Source organism: Erythrolamprus reginae, chromosome 1 (assembly GCF_031021105.1).
Source record: "Erythrolamprus reginae isolate rEryReg1 chromosome 1, rEryReg1.hap1, whole genome shotgun sequence".
NCBI classification, from domain to species: Eukaryota; Metazoa; Chordata; class Lepidosauria; order Squamata; family Dipsadidae; genus Erythrolamprus; species Erythrolamprus reginae.
The window spans coordinates 207,352,516-207,377,355 of NC_091950.1; the positions used below are offsets into that span (position 1 = coordinate 207,352,516).

The 24,840-nt window shown below is 40.2% G+C and overlaps 1 protein-coding gene across 3 annotated transcripts in view; it reads left to right on the forward strand.

Moving 5' to 3' along the window:
- Positions 1 to 1,910: 1,910 nt before the first annotated feature.
- Positions 1,911 to 24,840, forward strand: part of ALS2 (alsin Rho guanine nucleotide exchange factor ALS2) — a 55,088-nt gene continuing 32,158 nt past the window's right edge. The window contains exons 1-12 of one of the 3 annotated variants that reach the window (XM_070732013.1): positions 1,911 to 2,001; positions 8,939 to 9,013; positions 10,813 to 10,967; positions 11,622 to 12,520; positions 14,218 to 14,269; positions 14,390 to 14,578; positions 16,064 to 16,232; positions 16,613 to 16,709; positions 17,251 to 17,328; positions 18,322 to 18,504; positions 21,361 to 21,532; positions 23,392 to 23,572. In XM_070732013.1, coding sequence (XP_070588114.1) covers positions 8,994 to 9,013; positions 10,813 to 10,967; positions 11,622 to 12,520; positions 14,218 to 14,269; positions 14,390 to 14,578; positions 16,064 to 16,232; positions 16,613 to 16,709; positions 17,251 to 17,328; positions 18,322 to 18,504; positions 21,361 to 21,532; positions 23,392 to 23,572 — 2,195 coding nt within the window. In that variant the 5' untranslated portion in view covers positions 1,911 to 2,001; positions 8,939 to 8,993. Of the gene's footprint in view, positions 2,002 to 8,074; positions 8,133 to 8,938; positions 9,014 to 10,812; positions 10,968 to 11,621; positions 12,521 to 14,217; positions 14,579 to 16,063; positions 16,233 to 16,612; positions 16,710 to 17,250; positions 17,329 to 18,321; positions 18,505 to 21,360; positions 21,533 to 23,391; positions 23,573 to 24,840 lie in introns of those variants that run through there. The other 2 variants (XM_070732011.1, XM_070732012.1) reach the window with 2 other exon arrangements.

Consider the following 24,840-nt stretch of genomic DNA (forward strand, 5'->3'; position numbering starts at 1 on the left):
TCTAGGCCCAAGCCTATAACTCCCAGCACAAATTATCAATGGGAAAAGTATGAATACATAGGAGAATGTAAGCTTTCACAGTTTGTGAGCTTCCCTTTCACAGCTGTGATACTTATAGAATAGACTAACTTTGCTGCTCCAGAACTTAGCCTGTATCCAGAGGCAACATTTCTTTTACATTATTCAAACCTTTCAATGGGATCTGTACAAATCATTTGCCTAGGGACCAGTGGGGACAAGGGATAAGGCAATAATGAAAAATTAGGGCATTGAGGATTCTTTGGAGGGGAGGTTGTAGCAGATGTTTAAAATGAATGTTCAACTATTTGGGGGCCTATGGTAAAATAACAATATCTGAAACTGTTTTTGCCTATTGGTGGACAGTTGTGGTTGAGACACTAGGCTAATAACTGTGACATTGTGAGTTCCAGGTTCTGCTTTAGGCATGAAGTCAGCTGGGTGATTTTGTGTCAGTCACTTTTTCTCGGCCTTGGGAAACAGCCAATGGATCTGAAACATCTTCCCAAATAAATTTCAGGGACTTTTCCAGGTAATCATAGAAGTAAACACTGACATGAAGACACATGTACACACATATTACAATTTTTCCATGTTTCAGTTCTTGCTTGAAGTGTTACAGCATGGAATTTTGTGTTTTCATTTCAAGAAAACCTGAGATATTCCATCCCTTCCAGTTGGTAAATCATGATTAAATGCAGACTGGTTCATGCATGCTGTTAACTTCCCCCAACACAGCAATAGTTATAATTATGTGTACTTATGATTTACACAGCTGGTAGCACAGCTTGAGGGAGTACAGATAGACAATTAAGGATTTATTCTGTGTCCCTTTTGTCTATCAAGGGACCTAGTTTATGTACAAGACGATTAATCTCAGGTCAGGTCAGTTCCTTCTGCTTTTCTTCCCAGTTTCACATATTTTGACTTTGATTTTCCTTCTGATAGATGTAATTATCTAGGTAGTAAGCTTTGCTCATTCCTATAATGCATTTCCTGTAACTAAACCTCTTTTCTGTTAGTTACATATCATGCTTCACCAGTAATTACTCATATCAAATTCCTGCTTTCAGGAAGGCTCAGAGTACTTACAAAACTCCCAACATTATAAAAACAAAAACAAAAACTGTAAATTCACTGGGCTTTATTCAGAAATGAATGCATTGGATTCCACTGGCATTCCCGAACAGTGCAAAACTGATTTTCTATTTTTAAAAAAGCCCTCTAGATTTTAGTTAACAATGAGTGTGCTACACACAGCTTGTCACATATGTTCAGGATTTAAGCACAAATTAGCAACTTGGCACGTTTCCAACTTCCTGCCAATTTCTGGTTTAATTATAATGTTCAGCATTGATAACAGTACTAAAGCATGCACAATTCATTAACTCCTGCCTACGGGGCATTGCTGGCATTTTGAAAACAAACACAAGCTTCCCAAACGAAAGAGGCACCAGCGCTGAGCAGAGCCTACTATAAAAAGCGACCTTATGGCCAGAGGGAAGCAACGAGGTAGAATTGTTTGTATTCTCTTTGATGCCCACGAGAGGACGCGGTTTCCCAAGCCACACTTGGTCGCTTTACTCTTGATTTTGCTCATGATCTCTGAAATAGAAAGTGGGGGGAGGAGTGTGTGCATGTCATTCTAAGAAGATGCCAATAACCGTCATTTCTTCAGATCACACGAGAATTGTTCTTTTGTTCGCTTTTTAAAATTTCAATCTGCAACCACTTTCAGCCGTGTTATTTATTACCACTTTCTGGCAGCGGTTTAGCTTGCGCTTCTGCTCTAGTTTGTCCCATCCAAGATCCCGTCCTCCTGTTCGGTTCCTGCAGCTTTCCCATCTAATTCGCCAGGTCAGCTCCGCCCCTTCGGCCCAGCAAAGCCCGCCTCTTTTCCTCTTTACGTGAATCAGCTGGTTCCAGCGTGCCTGGGAAGCCGCCGGTGATTTGGGCAATTAAAGCGCGGTCGCGAGACTTCAGGTGAGAGGCGGGGTGAGCGGGGGCTGCTGCTCGGTGGGGAGAAGGCGGGGGTGGAGCGTGTGGGGTCGTTAGCGCGCGGGAATCCCCTTCGGAACGGGGAGAGCGAGAGAGAGAGAGCGCGAGGCGGCGCGCGGGCAACAGTTTCCTACCGGCTGGACTGTAGAAACTTCAGTCGCTTATTAGGAAGCGAGTGGAAGGAACATCCCGAGCCGAGATCCTTCTCAGTGGTGCGGCCTCGCCTGCCTGTTGCTGGCACGGAGCCCAGGCTTTCTTGCCCCTCCAGCTTGACACCGGAGCCACGCATCCTCCTCTCCAATAAAGTGGCATTTTTGTCGCTCAGAGTTGACGTGCTTCGTGCTCTCTGAGCTTGCTTGTTTTCCTGAGCTTGTTTCATGACCCAAACTAGATAACGCTGCCTATCTTGTAGAAACCGCCTACAAGAAAGTCACCAAGCTTAGCCGCCCAGGGTCCCTTGAGAATTGGACGCAATACAAATCCGAATTAAATAAATAAATAAATACAAACACAACACACACACACACAAATCGCCAAGAAGCCCGCAAATCCCGTTTTTGTTTGTTTCCTTTACTGAACACCTGGGAAACGCAGGAGGGTTTACCTTCCTCCCAGTCAGCCCTTCGCCAATCCTAAGGAAAACATTCCCATAAGTTCTTCAGGAAACATACCATACTTGTTTGATATTGTTCTCCCTTCTTGACCTATACGTGCTAAAAATCTGTATGCTGTCCTTGACATCTCTGGAGAATAGTTTGTGAGGCTCTGGGTTGATGAGTGGGGAGGAAATGGATAATAAATGCCACAGGTAAATTGGGGAAGGTGTTGTAAATGTCATGCCAATGGGCCCTTATAAAAGCAATGGATTAAAAAAATCTAAACGAAGGACACACATACACAAGCATAGAAACATAGAAGATTGACGGCAGAAAAAGACTTCATGATCCATCTAGGTCTGCCCTTAAACTATTTCCTGTATTTTATCTTAGGATGGATATATGTTTGTCCCAGGCATGTTTAAATTCAGTTACTGTGGATTTACCAACCACGTCTGCTGGAAATTTGTTCCAAGGATCTACTACTCTTTCAGTAAAATAATATTTTCTCACATTGCTTCTGGTCTTTCCCTCAACTAACCTCAGATTGTGTTCCCTTGTTCTTGTCCTCAATCAAAACGAATGAATTAGGATAAAATAGAATATAAGTCAAGGTGGCAAATCTTGCCTCCTGTTTTCCCAACAACCACCTTGGCAAGTGGGTTGGGCTAAAGAGAGAGGGACTGGCCCAAAATCATCCAGTTGGCTTATTTTCGCTTGAGTATGGCTTCATACATAGCCAAAATGGCACCATCCGCCCACATGAGAGTTACTGCCTGAATTGAGGAATTTCAGGTTCTACAGAAGTTCAAACTCTGGGGAAAAGAATGCTAAGAAATCCTAAACTCTTTGAAATAGTCCAGAGGATTTGGCTTGATTCAGTACCTATGGAAAATTGGCCTATGTTTTCCAAAGTTCTTGAATGAATAGAAATATCCGAAAGACAGGTGCAGCTGTTTGGAACAGTAATCTGCATTGCAGCTCTTAGAAAAACCAGCTACTTTAAGAATCTCCTGTTAGCAGCTAAATGCTAACAAGATGGTGTGGTCATTAAGTTGGATAAGTAGTTGACTGAAGATTCATTTTCCAAGAGTGCTTGCCAGTTGTTATTGTTGTTGTTGTTGTTGTTATTATTATTATTTATTATTAGATTTGTATGTGGCCCCTCTCCGAAGACTTGGAGCAACTTGTCAGTTATTCTTTAGCAAGCTTGAGGGTAGTCTCACATGAAATTGGATAAGGTTCCCGTCCTAGGCACTAAATGTACGTTTCTCAGCCCTGGCAATTTTAAGATGTGTGGACTTTAAACCAACATCTGAATTACTTTTAAAACTACCGTATATTCACTAAAAAAACCTAGAGATTCAAGTAAGTGAACAAGATAACGGTAAAATAATTAAGAACTTAGAAATTAAGTCCTGTGGAAGGAGATTGAAGGAACCAATTTTTTAGGATTCTTATAGGAAAATATATGACAAGCATGTAACAATTCAGCTAAAGTTCAATTCTTTATTTGCTTAAACACAGTTGAATCTTGCCAGACTAAATTCTTGTTACTTTCACTTTAGTGTACTAACTTGGAGATTCTAGGGAGTTGCTATCCTGACTCTTTCTCTGTTTCCTATTCATCTCCTGATTGTGCTACCTCTCAACCCCCCTTTCTGGAAGGTTACCCCTCCTTCTTGAAAAATTGCTGCTTCATTGTAGTTTCATCTCACTACCTTCCCTTCCATAAGCACCATCTTTCTCACAATAGGATGAAATTATTCTAAACTAAATATATAGTACTGACATTTTTATTTATACATGTGTATGATAGCATTTTAAAAGTAGGTTGCTATGAAATGAAGCTAGGCTACTGTAATCCCTATTTTTTTAAGAAGATGCATTTCCTCTGTTATTTTCCATGAATGCCTTGGATTCATGCAGAAAGTTATATTTTGGATTTTAGTAACTGGGAGAGGCCACAATGTAATTTAAATGCTTTTTTAAAAAAATGGTTAGTTTTTTCTATGACATAGCCTTGGCACAAGATGAGACTTATCTTGGTAAAGTATAGAGCAATGATGGCGAACCTTTTTTTTCCTTGGGTGCTGAAAGAGCATAGGTGTGCACTATCACGCATGTGCAAATACCCACATCCATAATTCAGGGCCTGGAGAGGGCAAAAACAGCTTTCCTCGCCCCCTGGAGGCCCTCTGGAGGCCAGAAATGGGTTCTGGTGGGCCCAGTAGGCTCGTATTTTACCCTTCCCAAGCTCCAAAGGCTTCCCTGGAGCCAGGAGAGGGTAAAAACGCCCCCCCCCCCACACACACACAGAGGCTCTCTGGAAGCCAAAAATGCCCTCCCAGAGCCTCTGTGGGAGCCAAAAATCATCTGGCCGGCACACACATGCACGTTGGAACTGAGCTAGGACAACGGTTCGCGTGCCAGCAGATATGGCTCCACGTGACACCTTTGCCATAGGTTCGCCATCACTGGTATAGAGAGTGCCTGCATTCATTCAGTCATTGCAATATGCTGTGATTTGAGATTCATGTTTTTACATTCAATCATATTTTGATTAATATTACCTGCATAGATTTTGTAGAGATAAAATATAAGATATGATACAAAGAATGTGATCTGTGTGGTATCAGGGCATTAGTGTTGCAATAAATTACCTTAACATGTAACAATTGTTTATTAAATATTTTTATATTACAAATGATAATTATTATTCAGTTAGTCTTCAATTTACAACCATTCATTTAATAACATTTTGGAGTTACAACGATGCTGACAAAACTGGCATACCATCTGTCTTTAAAGTTACAACATTACCCAAACAGTCCTGTGATCACAATTGGTTGCTTGGCAACGGCTCTCATTTATGATGGTTGCAGAGTCCTATAACCATGTGATCATGATTTGAGACCTTCCCAGCCAGCTTCTGATAAGTAAAATCAATGTGGGAAGCCAAATTTGTTGTGATGATTCACTTAACAACCAAAGTAAAATGATTGTAAAATAAGACCTGGTCAAATGATGACTCACTTTAAAGTAAATACCGTCTTTTAGCTACCAAATTCTGGTCCCAATTGTGGTTATAAGTCAAAGACTACCTATACTACAAGCATTTCAGCTACCTCCTATTGGTTTTGTCATTGCTTTTATAATAGATACTGGCCCTAGGGTAGTGATGGCAAACCTTTTAGAGATCAAGTGCTCAAACTACTACCCAAAAACCCACTTATTTATCACAAAGTGCCAACACAGCAATTTAACCTGCATAATGAGATTTTACTATCTAAAATAATGGTAAACAATACAGAGTTCAGCTAATTGTTCTAAGAAAAATAGGATAAATGCACATTTATAACCCTTTTTTCTGCTTTTGAAATATTATGTTTAGTAACAATAAAAATAAAAACTTTTGTACTATTATTTTTCTCTTTTCCCCTCTCATTCTCTCTCTTTCCCCCTCTCTCTTTCCCCCCTCCCTCTCTATTTTTCCCTCCCCATTTTCTTTCCCTCCCCTCTCTTTTACTCTTTCCCTCCCTCTCACTTCCTTTCTCTTTCTTTCCCACAAGTGGGCTCAGCGGGGCTGCTTAGTGGGGATACCCCAGGCCGTTTGGTTTGCTTCAGCGCAGGATGGGAACACAGAAGGCAGAGGGAATCCGTGCCTCTTGGCATTCAGCACTCAAAGATTCTTTTGGGGTGACTTTTTCTGCTGTTGAAACATTAGATTTAGTAACAAAAAAAAGAAAAACTTTTGTAATATCATTTCTCTTTCCCTCACCCCTTTCTCTCTCTCTCTTTCTTTCTCTCCCCCATCTGTTTCTCTCTCTTTCCCGCTCTGCCTCTCTCTATCTCTCTCTGTCTCCCTCCCCCCCCCCCCATGGGGCAAAGAAGGAACCCCTGAACTAGTGCTGGGTGGTGGGAATGATGTCTGAAATCTGACAAGCCCAGGTGGACCGTGCCCATGCTCAGCTGGCTGGCAGGGAGGCAGGGCATCTCAACACAAGCATTTCTGCAGGAAAAGAAACTGCTTCTTTTGCCAAGCCGAGCCGATGCAGGGTCGCATTATGGCTCCATGTCATAATGGGCTTCAGGAGGAGTACGAGATCCCATTTCCCCTATTGTGAAGTACACGAGTGAAAAAGTTCAATCAATTCCAGTTTTGTGAGATCTTTTTTAATTTCACATGAAGTTGGAATTGATTGAGTGAAACACAATGGAGAAATATGATTGGAGCTGGTCTGGGGTGATTGTGCATGTGTCCATGGAGAAGGCTCTGCATACCATGTCTGGCACTCGTACCATAGGTTTGCCATCAGGGCTTTAGGGGAATGTGGCATAGGATAATAGGATGCTTGGATTCCTATATAGCAGTGATGGCGAAACTATGGCACAGGTGCCACAGGTGGCACGCGGAGCCATATCTGCTGGCACACAAGCCGTTGCCCTAGCTCAGCTCCAATGTGCATCTGTGTGCCGGCCACCTGATTTTTGGCTCACACAGAGGCTCTGGGAGGGTGTTTTTGGCTTTCAGAGAGCCTCCGTGGGGGATGGGGGAGGGTGTTTTTACCCTCCCCTGGCTCCAGGAAAGCCTTTGGAGCCAAAAACAAGCCTACTGGGTCCACCAGAAGTCTGGAAACAGTCCATTCCTTGCCTCTAGAGGGCCTCTGGGAGGCGGGGAAAGCTGTTTTTGCCCTCCCCAGGCATTGAATTATGGGTATGGGCACTCGTGCTTGCATGATAGCGCACACACACACTCTTGGCACCCGAGGAAAAAATGGTTTGCCATCACTGCTATATATCATTCCTTGTTTTCCTAGCAGTCTATTTTTACTGAGGCTATATCATGATAATAGCTAAGCTACTAAGAAATTTTCAGCTATGATCCCTCTTTTTCTTATAGCTAAGTATTTGTTGTGTTGGAAAAATTGACTTTATGCTTATTCAGTTTGAGCATTAAATCTCACGACCTTAATACCATAACTAAATAATGAGGGAAGACCTCTGCTTCGGCAATGGCAAACAGAGGAACAACATGCTCCACAAAAGGTCTCTGCCTTAAACTCCCTGGGAGAATGCTAGCAATATGGCTCATAGCAGTGCAAACATTCCTAGGGCCAACCTCCTACACACCAAGGAATTGCTAAGTTGGATCCAGCTGCTTTTTTGCCAGCAGGAGAATCCCCTCAGTGACATGAAGCTCAACACTGCAGCCTGTGGAAAGTGGAATGAATGCTAATGGGCATAGATCTTTACAGTTCTTAGTAGCACCTCCCTCACTGTTCCTGGGCAGATTTGAAGGGGAGGGGAGGTTGTCTTGGAAACTAGAGGAGAAAATGGACAAATATCATATTGTCTTCTCCTCCTCCTCCTGTGGAATTCTGCATGGAATCTGAAGCTCTCAGCCTACTGAGTCTGGTCCGTCCTCTTGAGTGAACTCTCAGACTTGGATGGGGAGTGAGAGTGATGTTTGAATAGGCCTTGGAGAATTGAAAAACCATAAATGTGACCTCATGGCAGGTATTTTATATGTATTAAATGCGAGTACTTAATTGTTAAAATATACCATATGTTTAATGTGTCACTGATTGGTGATATGTAAGTAAACACTTAAAAGAATTGTACGCACGGTGTAGGGATTAGTCTAGGTACATTTTTTTTATACCTAGCCATTACTTTTACGTCTTACATAATATCTAAGTGTTAAGCTTGTTGTAAATAAGAAGACCTGCATCCTGAATTGTAGGGAAGTCATATTACTTCTGATATGCTTCTAAATGTAAATATGGGTATATGGTGAGGAATATCAATATATATGTTAATTAAAATATGACATTTTCATACTTGTATAAATGCCACGATATAAGTTTGATTCTCTGAGGGTTTCCTTCATTTTACCCATTTTAAATTTTTTGTCCATGGAAATATAAGTCAGCTGCTCCTGCCCTTGTGCTTAGGGATTGATTCTTGCCAAGCAATGCAGTTTTCTGAACGCTTGCAAATTTACGGTATAATCATCTGTTGCAGCAGGCCAAGTATATTCTTTAACACTTCCTAGCAGTGCGAGCAGGTTTTGGCTGAAGTTGTCAGTTGACTTGAAGACAGCGAGCTTTGAAGCATTTCTCCCCTAAAAATAGTTTGGATGACTACCGGTATAATGAACCTTTATTTGAAATTGCTTTTTTAACAGTAGATATTTTTATCATTACAGTTTTGTATACCAGTAATTCTTTACTGACTCTTATCATTGTTAGAGTTTGTGTTTATAGGTTCATTCTGCCTGAATTTCACCTGACTTGCTTTGTTTTTAATGATTTATCACCCAGGCCTGTTGTTATTTCAAAGGAGACTAAATTGGTGATGGAGCGCTCTCAGTGACTGATGGACTCAAAAGAAGAAAGGTAATCCTATACTTCACATAACTCATAACTTGAGCCACAGTGATGCAGTGGTTAGACTGCAGTACTGCAAGCTACTGCTGCTGGCTGGTAACAGTTCGAATCTCATTGGCTCAAGGTTGGCTCAGCATTCCATCCCTCACGGGTCGGTAAAATAAGGACCCAGATTTTGGGGCAATATGCTGACACTGTAAAGGGGCTGGAAAAAACACTGTGAAGCGATATATAAGCCTAAGTGCTTATTGCTATCACTATCACTATATCTACCATTGGAATTACATTCTGTAAATATCCAACTATCTGGTTCAGACTGTGAGATTTTTTATTGTTCCTTATTGGTTTATATTTGTATGCGTTTGGCTGAATGAGGACTGAAATAGTATTTTGCTGGGTAATAAATTTAAATTTTGTTGTCTAATAAAACTAATAAGTTAATATTAATTAATGTATGTGCTTTTAAAAATTATATAGAATTTCAGATCAGAGGACAAAGAGGGTTATTATTAGAATTGGACACATATAACATAGAAATATAAGCTATAGAATTTAAATGAAAGAATAAATACCTTTAAACCAAACAGGAAAGAGAAGAGTAGGATATTTTTTTTAATTGAAAGGTTTAAGGTTTTTTTACTCATGCCCTGCTTCATCAGATTTATTTTCAAAATAATATTCTGCTAGTTTATTGGTAAGTTACCTCTGGATGAGATAGGTAGCAAACCAATTTTATAAATAAGTTGAGGATATAGTAAATGTTGTGAGTGCTCCTTGTCCACCTCAGGTCATGTCAGATTCTGAGGATGATGAGCCAGGCCCCTCTGGATACCCTGGGCTGTTGGGGTGGGGGGTGGGGGGTTGCCAGCTGATGCAGAGTGAGAGTGAGGGAGAAAATGACCTGAGTGAACCCGAGGAACCACTAGAGGGGGCTGATATGACAATGGGGGAGTGGTCCCAATCGGAAGATGAGGAAGCCATTAGAGCGGATAATCAGTGGACAGTCCCTCGCTATAGGAGATTTCTGAGAAGGTGAGAGGAGTTGCATAGTAAAAGGTATTAGCTTATAGCCTTAGTCTCTTTGGGGTTTGATGTCACTTCCAGGCAGTATAAAAGCAAAGGATTTGGGGCAATTGTGTGTGGGGTTTCAACACTATTCATGGAAGTGGTTGTAGAACAGTGTGTGTGCTTGAACAAGGCTTCAAAACCATGATTTCTCTCTCAATAAAAGACATTCTTTGTGGAGGATTTTTGCTCGAGATCTTTCTTGAGCTGATTCATATGCTTAAATGATAAATGGAGTTGTTATCTAAGGAATTCCAATTAGGCCGAGTTTGGCGGCTTTCTCAGACCTTGTTGATGCTTCATTCTGGAGAGAGAAATAACTCCCTTTTCCCTTGCTATTTTAACTCTGCTTTCACTGTGTGTGCGTTTATCAATAAAGAGTGCGATTTTACCAGGCAATAAGGGACTTTTTGAGTCAGTGGGTTTGCTCCAAGGGCTGTGCACAGAACAGTAAATGGTTTGCCTGGTCCCATGGGGATCTTTAGGATTGAGTAGGGATTTGAGCCTGGAATTCTTCAGTGGCAAAGACCTTAGGAACAAGTATTCTAGATATCTTAATTTTTTCCAAAATTTTGTAAATGTCTCCTTAGATTTTCTTAAACTTGAGAGTCCAATTGCTTTTTGAGGTAGATTTCCATGTAAGTAAATAAATTCAAAACGCTTATGACATGTGTGATACATTACTTGTATCCATTCTGATGTACCTGAATTTTAAATATGTCACTGTTTCATATTTATGCTAGCTTAGCAGCGCAGGAAGGAGCAAGACAGAGAGGCCTGGTCTATGTGTGGCAAGCTGGTTCCTGTTGTCCTACCCCCGAAAGACTTACCGGTTGGACTGGAAAAAGAGTGTTGCAGGCAGCACTTGGAGAGAACCATGGTGTACTTTTGTCTGATGGTATGGACATTGGGTTTGAAAGAAACATTTGCTTTTAGAGGAAAATAGCCAGTTAAATTTTCAACCAGCTATATTTGAAAAAGCTTTGATATTCAAAATGTTAGTTCATTTACACTAGGTTCTAATGTCTACACTTATATCTCTATTCTTAATTGGCAAGAGCAAGTCAGAAATATATTAATACCTTCTTTTTTTAAAAAAAAATAAAGTTTAATTTTTATACTGCAACACTCTCATGGATTCCTTGTGGTATAAAGCAGTGTTTCCCAACCTTGGCAACTTGAAGGTATTTGGACTTCAACTCCCAGAATTCCCCAGCCAGCGAATGCTGGCTGGGAAATTCTGGGAGTTGAAGTCCAAATACCTTCAAGTTGCCAAGGTTGGGAAACACTGGTATAAAGTGTATAATATAGTGTTGAAATGTGATAAAACACAGTTTCAGTTCTGTGTTTATTTTGTTTACTGATAGGACCTTGATTTGTAGGCAGTTTTGTTCCTAAACCTTTGTCTTCTCAAATTTTGAATAACTAACTCATCTAATTATGGAGCTGTTGCATCTTATGTTCAAAGTATGTTACCACTTATTTCTCCACCCTCCCCTGACTCTATGTAATGAAATCTGAAGTTAATTTGAATAACTTGTATTTCTTTCAGATGGCAAAGTCTATAGTTTTGGAAAACTTCCTTGGAGACCTGGGTTAGAAGAGTCTTTTATTAAATGTCCCACACTGGAAAAAGCTTTGAGTGGACAACATGTTGTTACAGTGGCAGCTGGCAGCTTTCACAGTGGAGCAGTAACTGAAGGAGGAGTGGTATATATGTGGGGGGAGAATTCTGCTGGTCAGTGTGCTGTGGCCAATCAGACTACTGTGCCAGAACCCACCCCCATCAGCATATCTGATGGCGAAGCTGGACCTTTCTTGCCAATTAGGATTTTGCAATTGACATGTGGAGAGGAGCACACCTTGGCCCTCTCACAAAGTAGAGAGATATGGGCATGGGGAAGTGGCTACCAACTAGGCCTTATAACCAATATTTTTCCAGTTACCAAGCCCCAAAAAGTTGAATACCTGGCTGGGCGTGTGGTGCTTCAGATTGCTTGTGGGACCCATCACAGCTTGGCCCTGGTACAGTGCCTCCCCAGCCAAGACTTAAAACCTCTCCCAGAGAGATGCAATCACTGCAGCCAGCTTCTCATTACCATGACTGATAAAGAGGATCACGTCATCATCTCTGATACTCACTGCTGTCCATTGGGTGTTGTACTGACTGAGTCTTGTTCATCACTAGAAACTTTGGAAAGAAAGAGTTTAACTAGCAGCCAAGGTGAGGATTGCCAAAAAACCCTTTCAGAAGATCAGATGTTGCCTGGGGCAGAGTATGATGTGGCAAGTATACTTTCGAACTATGATGGACAGGAAGATAGTGGCATTTCTAGTCCAGGAAAGCTTTTGGTCGCTGACAAAACAGCAGTAAAGCAACACTTGATGAGCCTTTCAGATAATTCATTAAATGCAAGCAGGGAGCAGCAAATCAGCTCTCAACCTGAACAGGTATCCATCTGCATTTATTTGGCCATACTTTTTTTCCTTTTTATGTTGTGTTATGTGCATGCAAAAATCTTAAAACATCTCATAAAAGCTCAAGGTCAAAATGACCGTAAGAAAAGATTTTTACATAAGGGATCCTTGGTGCTCTCCAAGTTTGATTCTTTTCTTGCAGACGTTACTAGACCCAATCTAGTAACATCAGGGAGTGGGGTTTCACATGGAATATCACATGGCCTCTAAAAACATAAATTTCAAGTGAGCTGTAGTAGATAGCACATTTATAATCATCATGTTTGCCCTGCTTTGGGTAAAGCTTCATCAGAACATTTCTAGCCATGTTTGAGTAGATTATTGGAATAATCTCAACACTTTCTTTATGATTCTTTTATTATAATGTAAGTATGTAGAATTAGCCAGAAAGTTTCATAGGTGTATATTAGATTACTATAGTTTTGTTATAAAACATTAACTGGACTGTTACTAGCTTTCTAAGTTATAAACAAAACCTGTATTAGTACTGTAGATGGATTCTTCCCTCTCTCTCTCCACTCTAGAGTGATAGCTTTTTCTTGGAAATTAAGGTATAATTAAGGTATAATAATTTTTATGCTTCAGATTTTGAAAATTAATAAAAGTCAAGTTATTTATTTATTTACTTACTTACTTACTTACTTACTTACTTACTTACTTACTTACTTACTTACTTACTTACTTACTTATTAGATTTGTATGCCGCCCCTTTCCGTAGACTCAGGGCGGCTAACAACAGCAAAAAGACAATATGAACAAATCTAATACTAAAACTAATGTAAAAAAAAAACCCAGTTTAAGAAACCAATCATGCATACAGACATACCATGCATAAATTTTATAAGCCTAGGGGGAAGGGAATATCTCAATTCCCCCATGCCTGATGACAGAGGTGGGTTTTAAGGAGCTTACGAAAGGCAAGGAGGGTGGGAGCAACTCTGATCTCTGGGGGGAGTTGGTTCCAGAGGGTCGGGGCCGCCACAGAGAAGGCTCTTCCCCTGGGTCCCGCCAAACGACATTGTTTAGTCGACAGGACCCGGAGAAAGCCAACTCTGGGACCTAACTGGTCACTGGGATTCGTGCGGCAGAAGACGGTCCCGGAGATATTCTGGTCCGATGCCATGAATGTCTGCAACAGAACAGTAATCTCAGCTTCTCAGGAGCCAATAGTATTGCATGTGTGCTTTTTACTATTAGCCAAGTTCTCTTCAGATGGATAGTTTATGCAAGGACATGCTTGTTACAGATATTTCACTTTTCTCTTAAAATTAACAAAACCGTATAGCAGTACAATAAAAGAATGAATAAAGGACTTCAGATTGCATTCTAACTTCTAATTCTTCCAATATCTTCTGCAGTTGCAATTGTTGTGCTTTTTTTCCTTATTCTTTTTTGCCATGTAGACTATTGTTAATCCTCTAATATATGCCTAGAGGCAACAAGTATTTCAGTGCCGTTGGTTAATTTTTTTGAATATGAGTGAACATTTTCTGCTATCTCTTAAAAAAAAAAAGTAATAGGTCACTTTTCTAAAACAAAGCTAAGATACTTTAATAACACATTTTCAGTATCAGTTGTATGTATTTGTAATAAAACAAGATGTCTTGAACTATGTAAAGTTGGGATATATACTGTAATAGATTTCTTGGATTTGCTTACTGTATTTCCAGCAGTCTCAAGAAGAGGATCATCTCGTTTGTCTCCCTGGTCCACCTCTCCCAGGTACATCTGCCCTTAATAGCCTAGTGGTTTCTTGTGCATCTGCAGTTGGTGTAAGAGTAGCTGCTACTTATGAAGCTGGAGCCTCGTCTCTGAAGAAGGTAATGAACTTCTATGGCCCAGTTCCAGGTTGCACAGCATCCTCATCCAGTGAAACTTTTCCAAACCTTGATGGGATGAAAGACAGCCGGGAAGAGCAGGTCAAGCTGGAATCAATGCAAGGCAAAAAAAGTTCCAGCTTGGTAGATATTAGAGAAGAGGAATCTGAAGGAATCTGTCGAAGACTTTCCTTGCCTGGTTTGCTCTCCCAAGGTGAGATGCTCAGTTGATCTCCAGGATTTTGATTCCTGGATGTTATCATCCAATTTCACCCAAGTGTAAAGAATGTATAGGCTTCTAATGGCATATTGCATTAAATGTCAGCCCTTCAGTGTAACACCTTGTTTTAGAAGCAGATCCTACGATTAGAAGATTTGGAACACTCTAAAAGCTGGTTTTGCCTCTTTGTCTGTGATTTTGAAAATAGGCTATTAGGAGCATTGTTAATAAAAAATCTTTTTAGACCTTTTATTTTCTAAATGTTTTTGAAGCACATATGTAGCAAAAACGTTGTTTTTAAGCAGAGTAAATATTTTCAAAATGTTTAAATTTATACTTTAAAATGTCAGTTTCTCAAATGACTTTTTCCATTTCTTAGCAGTGGTGGGTTCCTACCACTGAGCTGATCCAGTCCGGTCTGCCACTCAGGTGGCCCGACAGCTCAGTTCTCTCTTTGCAAGTCCGTGTGCACCGCCATATTTTTTTACATAATTTTCCGTGATTTACAGTTCTCTGAGCATTCATAGAAGGAAAACCGTCCCTATGCACAGAAGCAAAATCGCTCTGGGGGCATGCACACAGTACACCAGTAGGAAAAGATAAACAATCCACCCCTGCTCCTTATATTCACATGCTTACCAATCTACAGGGACCCTTCCCATGTAGAAATGAGATCTGTCTTAAATATCTCTTTTTAATTCATCAGTTGTACAATCCATGTCTCCAAAAATATAGCTGTGTCCTTTCGAATTAAAGAGAACATGAATGATTTTTATCATTCAATAAGGTAGCCCTGCCACTTCATAGTTGCCTCTTATGTAATGCTAGAATGCTTGTGGCTTCTAGAAAAGTATTGTTTGCCTGGGTGATTGTTTTTTTTTCTGGAAATTGACATACTGTAGTCCTAAGGCAGAGAGGCAAACAACCTTTTACAATGGTTTCTACAGTATTTTTCACTTGTAGAACTATTTCACTTGTGGCACAGGTTTCCTTTCTTTTAGCCAAAATGGTCTTTCAAAAACAAGCCATAGGCAAATTGCAGACTAATTAATCATTGCAGACTAATTGCAAAATTCTCTCTCTATAAATGCTTCTTAGAAAGGAATAGGATGTCTTCTTTCTAAGATAAGAATTTTGCTCTTTAAAAAAGCAATAACAATGTTATAGGAAATAGCTACCTGATGTACTCCGAAAGAATGTTATGACTAGCACTACAAATTTTAACATTTTTTAATAATGGGAATTAACTGATATGAAAGTACGGCATTCCTCTTTTATTTCAAAGTCAATTGAAAAGATACATTGTGCTTATAGCAAATTGACTAGGTGATGTTCTCAGTTTAATATTTAGCGTTTAGACCTGCTAAAAAGAATGTGTGAATCTGCCTCTGAAGAATTAGCAAATAATATATTTAGCTGAACAAACGATATAGATAATCGCTATGCTCTAACAGTTTATTCCTGATTCTCTGACTAAAGTTTCCCCAAAGCTTTTGAGGAAGTTAGGCCGAGCTAAAATGAGGACCGTTGCCCTGACACCAACATACAGCGGTGAAGCCGATGCGCTTCTTCCATCTCTGCGAACTGAGGTGTGGAGCTGGGGGAAAGGAAAAGATGGGCAACTGGGACATGGTGATATCTTGCCAAGGTAAGAGTATAGAGAGAAAAACTTTCCTTTTATTAGGAAACAGTAATTCCCTCTTACGTTCCCTCTGTGTTCATCTGTGATGGAGTATGATTTGTGGGGCTTATTGGAGATGCCACAGGCAGGAAGGCAGGGGAAAGCTCTCTCTATCCATGCTTAATGTTTGCTCACACAACACTAGCTATAACCTAGTTGGAATTGTCTCCATTATGTTTTCACTTTGTAATGACTGGTTCAATATATGTGATCCATCTTGATTGCAACAAAAAATATGTCTTCCGCATTGGCATTGTATAAATACATCATTGCATTCCTATGAAAAGTACTCTGTGCATATTTCTTCTGTAAGTTGAGGATCTTGATTTCGTTTTGTGGGTTTGCAGGCTCCAACCATTGTGTGTAAAAAGTCTTGATGGTAAGGAAGTAATTCATTTGTCTGCTGGTGGCCATCATTCCTTGGCGCTCACAGCTAAATCGCAGGTAGGAAAATAAATGCTGCTTGCTTATGTCACATCTGGGGCTTCATTCATTAGATCAAACACTTGTGTTTTCTGTGTCTCACTCCATATTCAGATTTCTTTTCAACATTATGTTTTCAGTATTGATAGCTTTTGTATAGATACATATATAAATGTTTATGTGAACTGAGACTGAAAGCATGTCTATTGATGGCCAAAATCTGAATAAACAGGTGCTTCTCATTCTAGCTTGTCCTTTCCACCTATAGTAAACTTCTAGGCTGGGCCTGGGCTGTTTAGGATTTAATTCTTCTTGTCTGGATGATTAAGCATTGATGGGGGGTATAAGAGTAAAAATATGTATTTATTTCTATTTATATCCTTCCTTTTATTTAAGAGCACAAGGTGGTATACATAAGACTCTCTTGTTTTTTGCCACAGTAATAGGAAAGAGCCTTGGGCCGAGAGAGGAATTTGTATAGTTTTGAGCAACATATTATTTTATTTTATTTTACCTTGGCATAGGCTACCTTAAAGTGGCTTTTCTTTTTACTTTTCTATAGGTATATGCATGGGGCAGTAATATTTATGGACAGCTAAATCATTTGAATTCTCCAACCACAATCCCTCGTCTGGCAAAGGTAATTTTGATTGTCACAAATTTCTTTTCAGAATAATTATGTGTAATTATATATATATTTATTGGATTTATATGCCACCCCTCTCTGAAGACTCCAACTTACATCACCACATTTGCTTTTTTTTAAAAAATGCCAATATCTTATTTAAAAGAAGACAATTAAGAAAATATTTCAGCTCAGCTTTCCATGATTTCAAAGATCCTGTTGCTCCTCCAAATATAGAAACCTTGATTTAAGAGAATCTTCCTGATATCTTAGATTTCTCTTAACATGGCTCAAGGTGAAAACAGCCTAAAGCTATACTTCCCATCTGCAGCTGAGGAATGGTGATGTGTGACTTACCTTGTAATTTTTTTCTTGTGGTCCGTATGATCCAGAGTGATCATACAGAACCAGAGTGATCAGAAGCATGAACACTTTGTAGGGAGAAAAAGACAAAATGATTGCAACTCTGGCTTTAAAAATGATTGACGGGCTATGATTGAAGTATGCGAAATCAAGTTAAACAGATTAGAAGGAGATCTGAAATAGATGAAAGAAGACAGTCATTCTAAGCGGAATTCTACATTGTGTTCATTACCTCAGTATGTGGCAATGGCAATTAATTTAAATGGGTTTAAACAGAAAATTGGATAAAGGGAAAATGTATTAAGTACAATTGGACTTGAAAACTAACATGTTGCTCGTAGGTTGAGAGTGGCATTTTTCCAAATGCCAATTGTAGGGATGAAACTATCAGTTAAAATGTTTTTTAAATATTAGATTTGTACTGTTTTTTTCTTGTTGTGAGCCGCTCTGAGTCCTCGGAGAGGGGCGGCATACAAATCTAATTAATAATAATAATAATAATAATAATAATAATAATAATAATAATAATAAACAGTTTAATGCAAGAGACATCTGTCTGGATCTTGTTGTAGGTTAAAAGTGGTCTTGCCCTGATTTAGCAGAGCTGTTCTTACGTTCTTAAGTTATATTTTTATATCTTGCTAGATATCTAATGACAACAGAATTTGGAATATAGCAGCAGGTCCAGATTATTCCCTATTCCTAGCAGATGGAGAAGATTTTCAGCCTTTGTTATATTATAGTGGCCAAGAAGAAAAAGAAGACGATGATGGTTCATCTAAAAACAACTGCCTAAAGAGTCCAACATTGCTGCTAAATTGTAGTAAGGTATTTATTTCCTTCTGGTTGATTGCCTAAAAAGCTTTAGAACATGGGTATGTGATATGTAGTCTCAGGAATATGTGTAATCTCTCGTTCTATTGATGCTAGATAAGAACAGAATTAAAGGAGAATGGGACTTAGGTCACAGAGCAACTCCAAATTGATTATGAATTCAACTCTGTCCCAACCCTGCTCAACCTGGTCACCTCCTATAGAAAGTGAGGGTCCTTGATTGTTTTCTTGCAGATGTTTCATTACCTAAACTAAATAACATCAGGAAAGCACCAAGGACCCCTCACTTCAAGCCTTAGCTACATGTATTCTCTGTTGTTGATAATAAGTGAGTGAATATGGAAAGTAGTTTCAAGAGCAACAGTAAGAAAGCAGAAGGAGTAAAATCTTCTGAAAGAGCTTAATTGATATCAGAAGAGAATAAAAACAGAACAGAATAACAGAGTTGGAAGGGACCTGGTAGGTCATCAAGTTCAATCCTCTGTCCAGGCAAGTGACCCTACACGATTTCTGACAAAGGGCAGTCCAGTCTCTTCTTGAAAGCTTTTAGTGATGAAACTCCCACAACTTCTGAAGGCAACTTCTGTTCCATTGGTTTATTGTTCTCACTGTTAGAAAATTTCTCCTTATTTCCAGGTTGAATCTCTCCTTGCTCAGTTTCCATCCATTATTCCTTGTCTGGCTTTCAGTTGTTTTGAAAAATAAGTTGACCGCCTCCTCTCTGTGACAACCCCTCAAATATTGGAACACTATGATCATGTCCCCCTGGTCCTTCTCTTCCCTAGACTAGCCATGTCCAGTTCCTGTAATATGTTTTAGCCTCCAGTCCCCTAATCATCTTTGTTGCTCTTCTCTGAACTCTTTCTAGAGTCTCAACATCTTTTTTATAATGTGGTGGCCAAATGGATTCTAGGCGTGTGGTCTGACTAAGGCTTTACAAAGTATTATTAGTATGTTGTGATCTTGATTGAATCCCTCTGTTAATGCAATGTAGGATTGCATAGGCTTTTTTGGCTACCACTGCGCACTCTTGGCCCATATTTAATTGGTTGCCCGCTAAGACCCCTCTCACAGTTACTGCTATTAAGCTTGCTTTCTTCCGATCTACATGTGTAGTTTTGATTTTAAAACATTACTTACATTGAATTTCATTTTGTTAGTTAAGGCACACTGTTCAAAATCCATCTGAATCTTGAGCCTGTCATCTAGGGCTATGATGGCAAACCTATGGCACGCCTGCCACAGTTGGCACGCGAGGCCATCGTTGTGGGCATGTGAGTCGACATCCAGGTCAGCTGCACAGCACATGCGCGCATGCCTCCTGCTGGTCAGCTGGTTTTTAGGTCTCGGCCGAGATATGCACTTGCATGTATGGGGAGTGAGGATTGGGTCACGAGTGCATGCGTGGGGGTGGAGGTCACATGTGCATGTGGGGGGGCGTACAGCAGCCCCCTGCGGTCCATTTTTAGCTCCAGAAGACTTCAGGAAACTCTGCTAGAAGAAAAGCTGGGCATGTGGGTATGTGGTGCTCCCCCTCCGTGGCCCGTTTTTAATTCCCGGAGGCTTCAGGGAAACTTGTTAGCAGCAAAACGGGGCATGTGGCAGCAAGGATGTCTGGACCAGGGCTCCCCTCCCTCTTATCCCTATCCTCTTTTAAAGGACCACATGCCATCGAGCAACTTTCCAAGCCGGGAGAGATGCATTTCCAAGCCAGGGGAGACACCCCTGCCTTGGACGGGTGATATGGCAGGGGGTGTTTCCCATCTGTCCTTGCCGCCACCATCCTCTTCGACCCTGGCAATGGCACTTCTCGCATTGCTGCTTCCCTAGCAGCAGCAGTAGGCCAGGGCTTTCCTTCCTCCCCGTTCGAGAAGCCACTGGCAGGGAGGCGAGCTGTCCTAGGAGGACCATAGGAGAGTGCAGCTCCTCATTCATGGAGACCCTCCGACCAGGAAGTGGTTGTGGTAAGAGACGTGCCAGGCAGGAAACAGTAACAGGGCATCGCCTTGGTGCAGGAGGGTTTTGAGGCCCAAAAATGGGGCACGGGGTCGGGTGCATAAGCAGTGGACATTTATTTTATTTATTTTATTTATTTATTTTTAACTTTATTTATTTATCAAATTTGTATGCCGCCCCTCTCCGCAGACTCGGGGTGGCTAACAACAGTAATAAAACAATATAAGCAAATCTAATATTTAAGTTAATTTTAAAAAGAAACCCCAATTTAAGAGACCAATCATACATACAGACATACCATGCATAAATTTTTTATAAGCCTAGGGGAAGTGCAGGGCGCATGCATGGAAAAGTCGGTGGGATGTACACATGCATAGGTGGGGCTTCGCATTGTATTATGGGTGCTGGCATGCACACATGTTATCTTGCACACACTCACACAGTTTTGGCACACAGCAACAAAAAGGTTCGCCATCACTGATCTAGGGTGCTGGATATTTCTGCCAACATTCACATTCATATTCAAGTATATCCTTGAACATCACAGCAATCTGATTTCACAAGGCACACTATCTCTGCCAAACTTGGGTATTTAAGGATATGATCAAAGAAAAAGAATACACAGATACAGTTTACCGGATCTAGGACTATCATTGCTGAATCTGATCATGTAAATGCCTCAAATATTAATATTGTATACGGTACACATACCATGATTTTTTTTTAAAGGCTATATATAGTAAGTCATGTTAATGTCATGTGCGTACTGTAAAGAGTTTATTTCACTAGATCAAGTGGTAAAATAGAAAAGGCAAATGTCTACCAGGACATCAAGTAGGGATAACCTTGAGTCTTGTCTTGAGAGATTACTCAAAATAATGTATTTCCTTCCAGCTAGGGTATATTAGCCATGTGACCACAGGTGGAAATAAGTGTTTGGCTTTAGTGGACAAGAACATTATGGGATATATCGCAAGTCTTCATGAGTTGGCTTCAACAGAGAGACAGTTCTACTCTAAACTGAGTTCTATAAAATCTCAAGTTCTCCGACCACTCTTGGGATTTGGTAAGTGGCGTTTTTTATTTTTGTTTCTTTACTTTACCATTGTGTTTTTGTCTTCTGTTTTGCTCTGTATTTAGACCACACACCTCAGTTGTATATTGTACTAGGTGAAAGACTGTCTGCAAACAGTGCAAGGAGTGCAGGAATGCTACATTATTGTTCCAGGGTATAAAAACGGAAACTTGAAAGTTTGCGGTGTTTCATCTTACGCCCAGCAGAAGTGAGACGGGGTTATTTTGAGTTTCCTTCTCACATTTTTCTCTTTCCCAGTGGATGGAAAATTTGGAGGGTTCATGATAGGGTCCCATGTACAGCATTGTTGAATGCTAAAGTCCCATACTTCCTCAGTCTCTCCTTCCTCATTTTCACATAATCTGATCAATGTTTCCATTTTCCAAATTACTGTACTAAACTATGAAAAGTATACAGGTCTTAACCCCGATGGTCAAGGGTGCATTACCTCAGAGGCTCATCTTGCATCTGTGAGACTCAAGAGTGGCATATCCACCAGTAATACACACAAATATGCAAGGCAGCGATCCCCTGCACAAAGCATATCTTACCTCATCTTCTCAAGGACCGTGAGGTGGTAATCTCCTTTAGCGGTATTTCTCAACCACCCAGGTTCACAGTCACGCTACAAGGTATTCTGTGCACCTGCTGCATACACTCACATGGGAGGAATGTCCTTTGATAATCATTCTTGCTACTAGGATCTTTTGGAGTCCGAAATGGGGACTCCAGGAAGGATGTCTCTGTGACGTCAAAGCTCCCCCCTGGAATTCCCTATTGGGATTCCCCACCTCTGTTTGAGTCTCCTGACCGGCCGAAAGCTCCACAGCTCTTCTGTGAAGATGACAGCCAGGCGGCGGCGCTTCTCAGCATTCTCCCGAACCCGAACTTTTGCCGAACTTCCGGGTTCATCATTCGGGAGAACGGCGACAAGCGCCCCAGCTGTTTCAGAAGGTGACAGCTGGGCAGCGACACTTCTCGGCGTTCTCCCGAACTTTTGCCGAGCTTTTCGGGTTCGGGTTCAGGAGAATGCCGAGAAGCGCCCAGGCGGCGGCACCCAGCCGAGCACCCATTTTTGTGATGGGGGGGGGGCTTGCAGGCATTAATCGGTTTTCCATTGTTTCCTATGGGAAACATTGTTTTGTCTTACGAACTTTTCACCTTACGAACCTCCTCCCGGAACCAATTAGGATCGTAAGAAAAGGTATCACTGTACCTTGAAAAAGTGTTTTTGTAGTATGGATAGGTGCTCATTTTGGTATGAAACAACTGAAGCAATGCTTCCTTTTCCATAGGAAGATATAAGGGATTTTTAATTTTCATAGGTCAAAGTTTTTATTTCTCTTTCCTTAACAGCTGCTGCCTTCATCAAAGTTACCCCTATATTCCTTTCCATAGAAAAGGAAAACAGTCTGAATTTTCCATTGCATCAATAAGTTCTATTCTATGAATTATTTAAAATGTTTAGTTTTTGTCATTCTTATTTTTTCACTTGCTCCATTGCTAGCTTCAATTCTCAGATTCTTGCGGCCACATTCATGACCAACTTTCTTGCAAAATCCTCCTTTCAAATTTTGCCTCCTCTTTTCATTCCCATCAAATTATTTGTGTCCTGACTTGTATGAGGAGCTAAACTCTCATGGTGTGCTGTAAAAGGTCCTTGATGATGAAGAGTTCATAGTGTAATTAAATAAAGATGGATTTACTAATGACTAGTTCATGAGAATCTTTTTTTTTTAAGTTTTAAATGTATAGTTTTGAGAGCTTAAACTAATTCTTGTTTCTGGTATATTGAATTGACAATGTTTCCACCATGCATTTCAACTCTGTGTGCATTTGTTGGGTCACAGATAATTTAGGTACGGCATCTACCGTCCAATTGCTGCAGGAAATGGCAAGCACATTCAGCAAATTGTGTTACCTGATTGGTCAGCATGGAGCCTCTTTGACCAGCTTTCTTCAAGGATTAAAAGAGGCAAAGAATTTGGTGGTTCTGAAGCATTCAAATCTGTTTTTGGAAAGTTATACTGAGTAAGGATTTTTTTAAAAAAAATGTTTTAATTTGTGGGTTTTTCTTATACTGGGTAAAGTTGCATCTGAAAACAGAATGAATTCTAAAGAAAAACTGACATACAGAAAGAGTTTTAAAATATTATGCTTACTGTTTTCTGAACTGCTCACTTGCACTGTAAGATTAAGTTGAAGAATGATTAGAAAAATTATCAGCCACTCCTTTAGATTGTCAGGCAAGAAGCAGAATTCTTGAAACTGTCTTCAATTGACTACTTTCATGACCATATTACCACTGAAACACAAGCATTGGGCATTTTCAATGATCAAATGTAAGATATGACGTGGTGTAAATAGAGGGGAATATTAAATCTGTTAGTCAATAACCTTTAAGAATACAATGCAAGGATTCATGCTGTGCTATAGCTTTCATTTTAATGTGACATAAAAATGGCTACTATGCTATCCTATTGACATATGCCTCAGATCGAAAGCTACTAGGGAAAAATAGAAACATAGAAGACTGACGGCAGAAAAAGACCTCATGGTCCATCTAGTCTACCCTTGTACTATTTCCTGTATTTTATCTTACAATGGATATATGTTTATCCCAGGCATGTTTAAATTCAGTTACCTGGATTTACCAACCACGTCTGCTGGAAGTTTGTTCCAAGGATCTACTACTCTTTCAGTAAAATAATATTTTCTCATGTTGCTTTTGATCTTTCCCCCAACTAACTTCAGATTGTGTCCCCTTGTTCTTGTGTTCACTTTCCTATTAAAAACACTTCCCTCCTGAACCTTATTTAACCCTTTAACATATTTAAATGTTTCGATCATGTCCCCCCTTTTCCTTCTGTCCTCCAGACTATACAGATTGAGTTCATTAAGTCTTTCCTGATATGTTTAATGCTTAAGACCTTCCACCATTCTTGTAGCCCGTCTTTGGACCCGTTCAATTTTGTCAATATCTTTTTGTAGGTGAGGTCTCCAGGATTGAACACAGTATTCCAAATGTGGTCTCACCAGCACTCTATATAGCGGGATCACAATCTCCCTCTGCCTGCTTGTTATACCTCTAGCTATGCAGCCAACCATTCTACTTGCTTTTCCTACCGCCCGACCACACTGCTCACCCATTTTGAGATTCTGAAATCACTACCCCTAAATCCTTCTCTTCAGAAGTTTTTGCTAACACAGAACTGCCAATGCAATACTCAGATTGAGGATTCCTTTTCCCCAAGTGCATTATTTTACATTTGGAAATATTAAACTGCAGTTTCCATTGC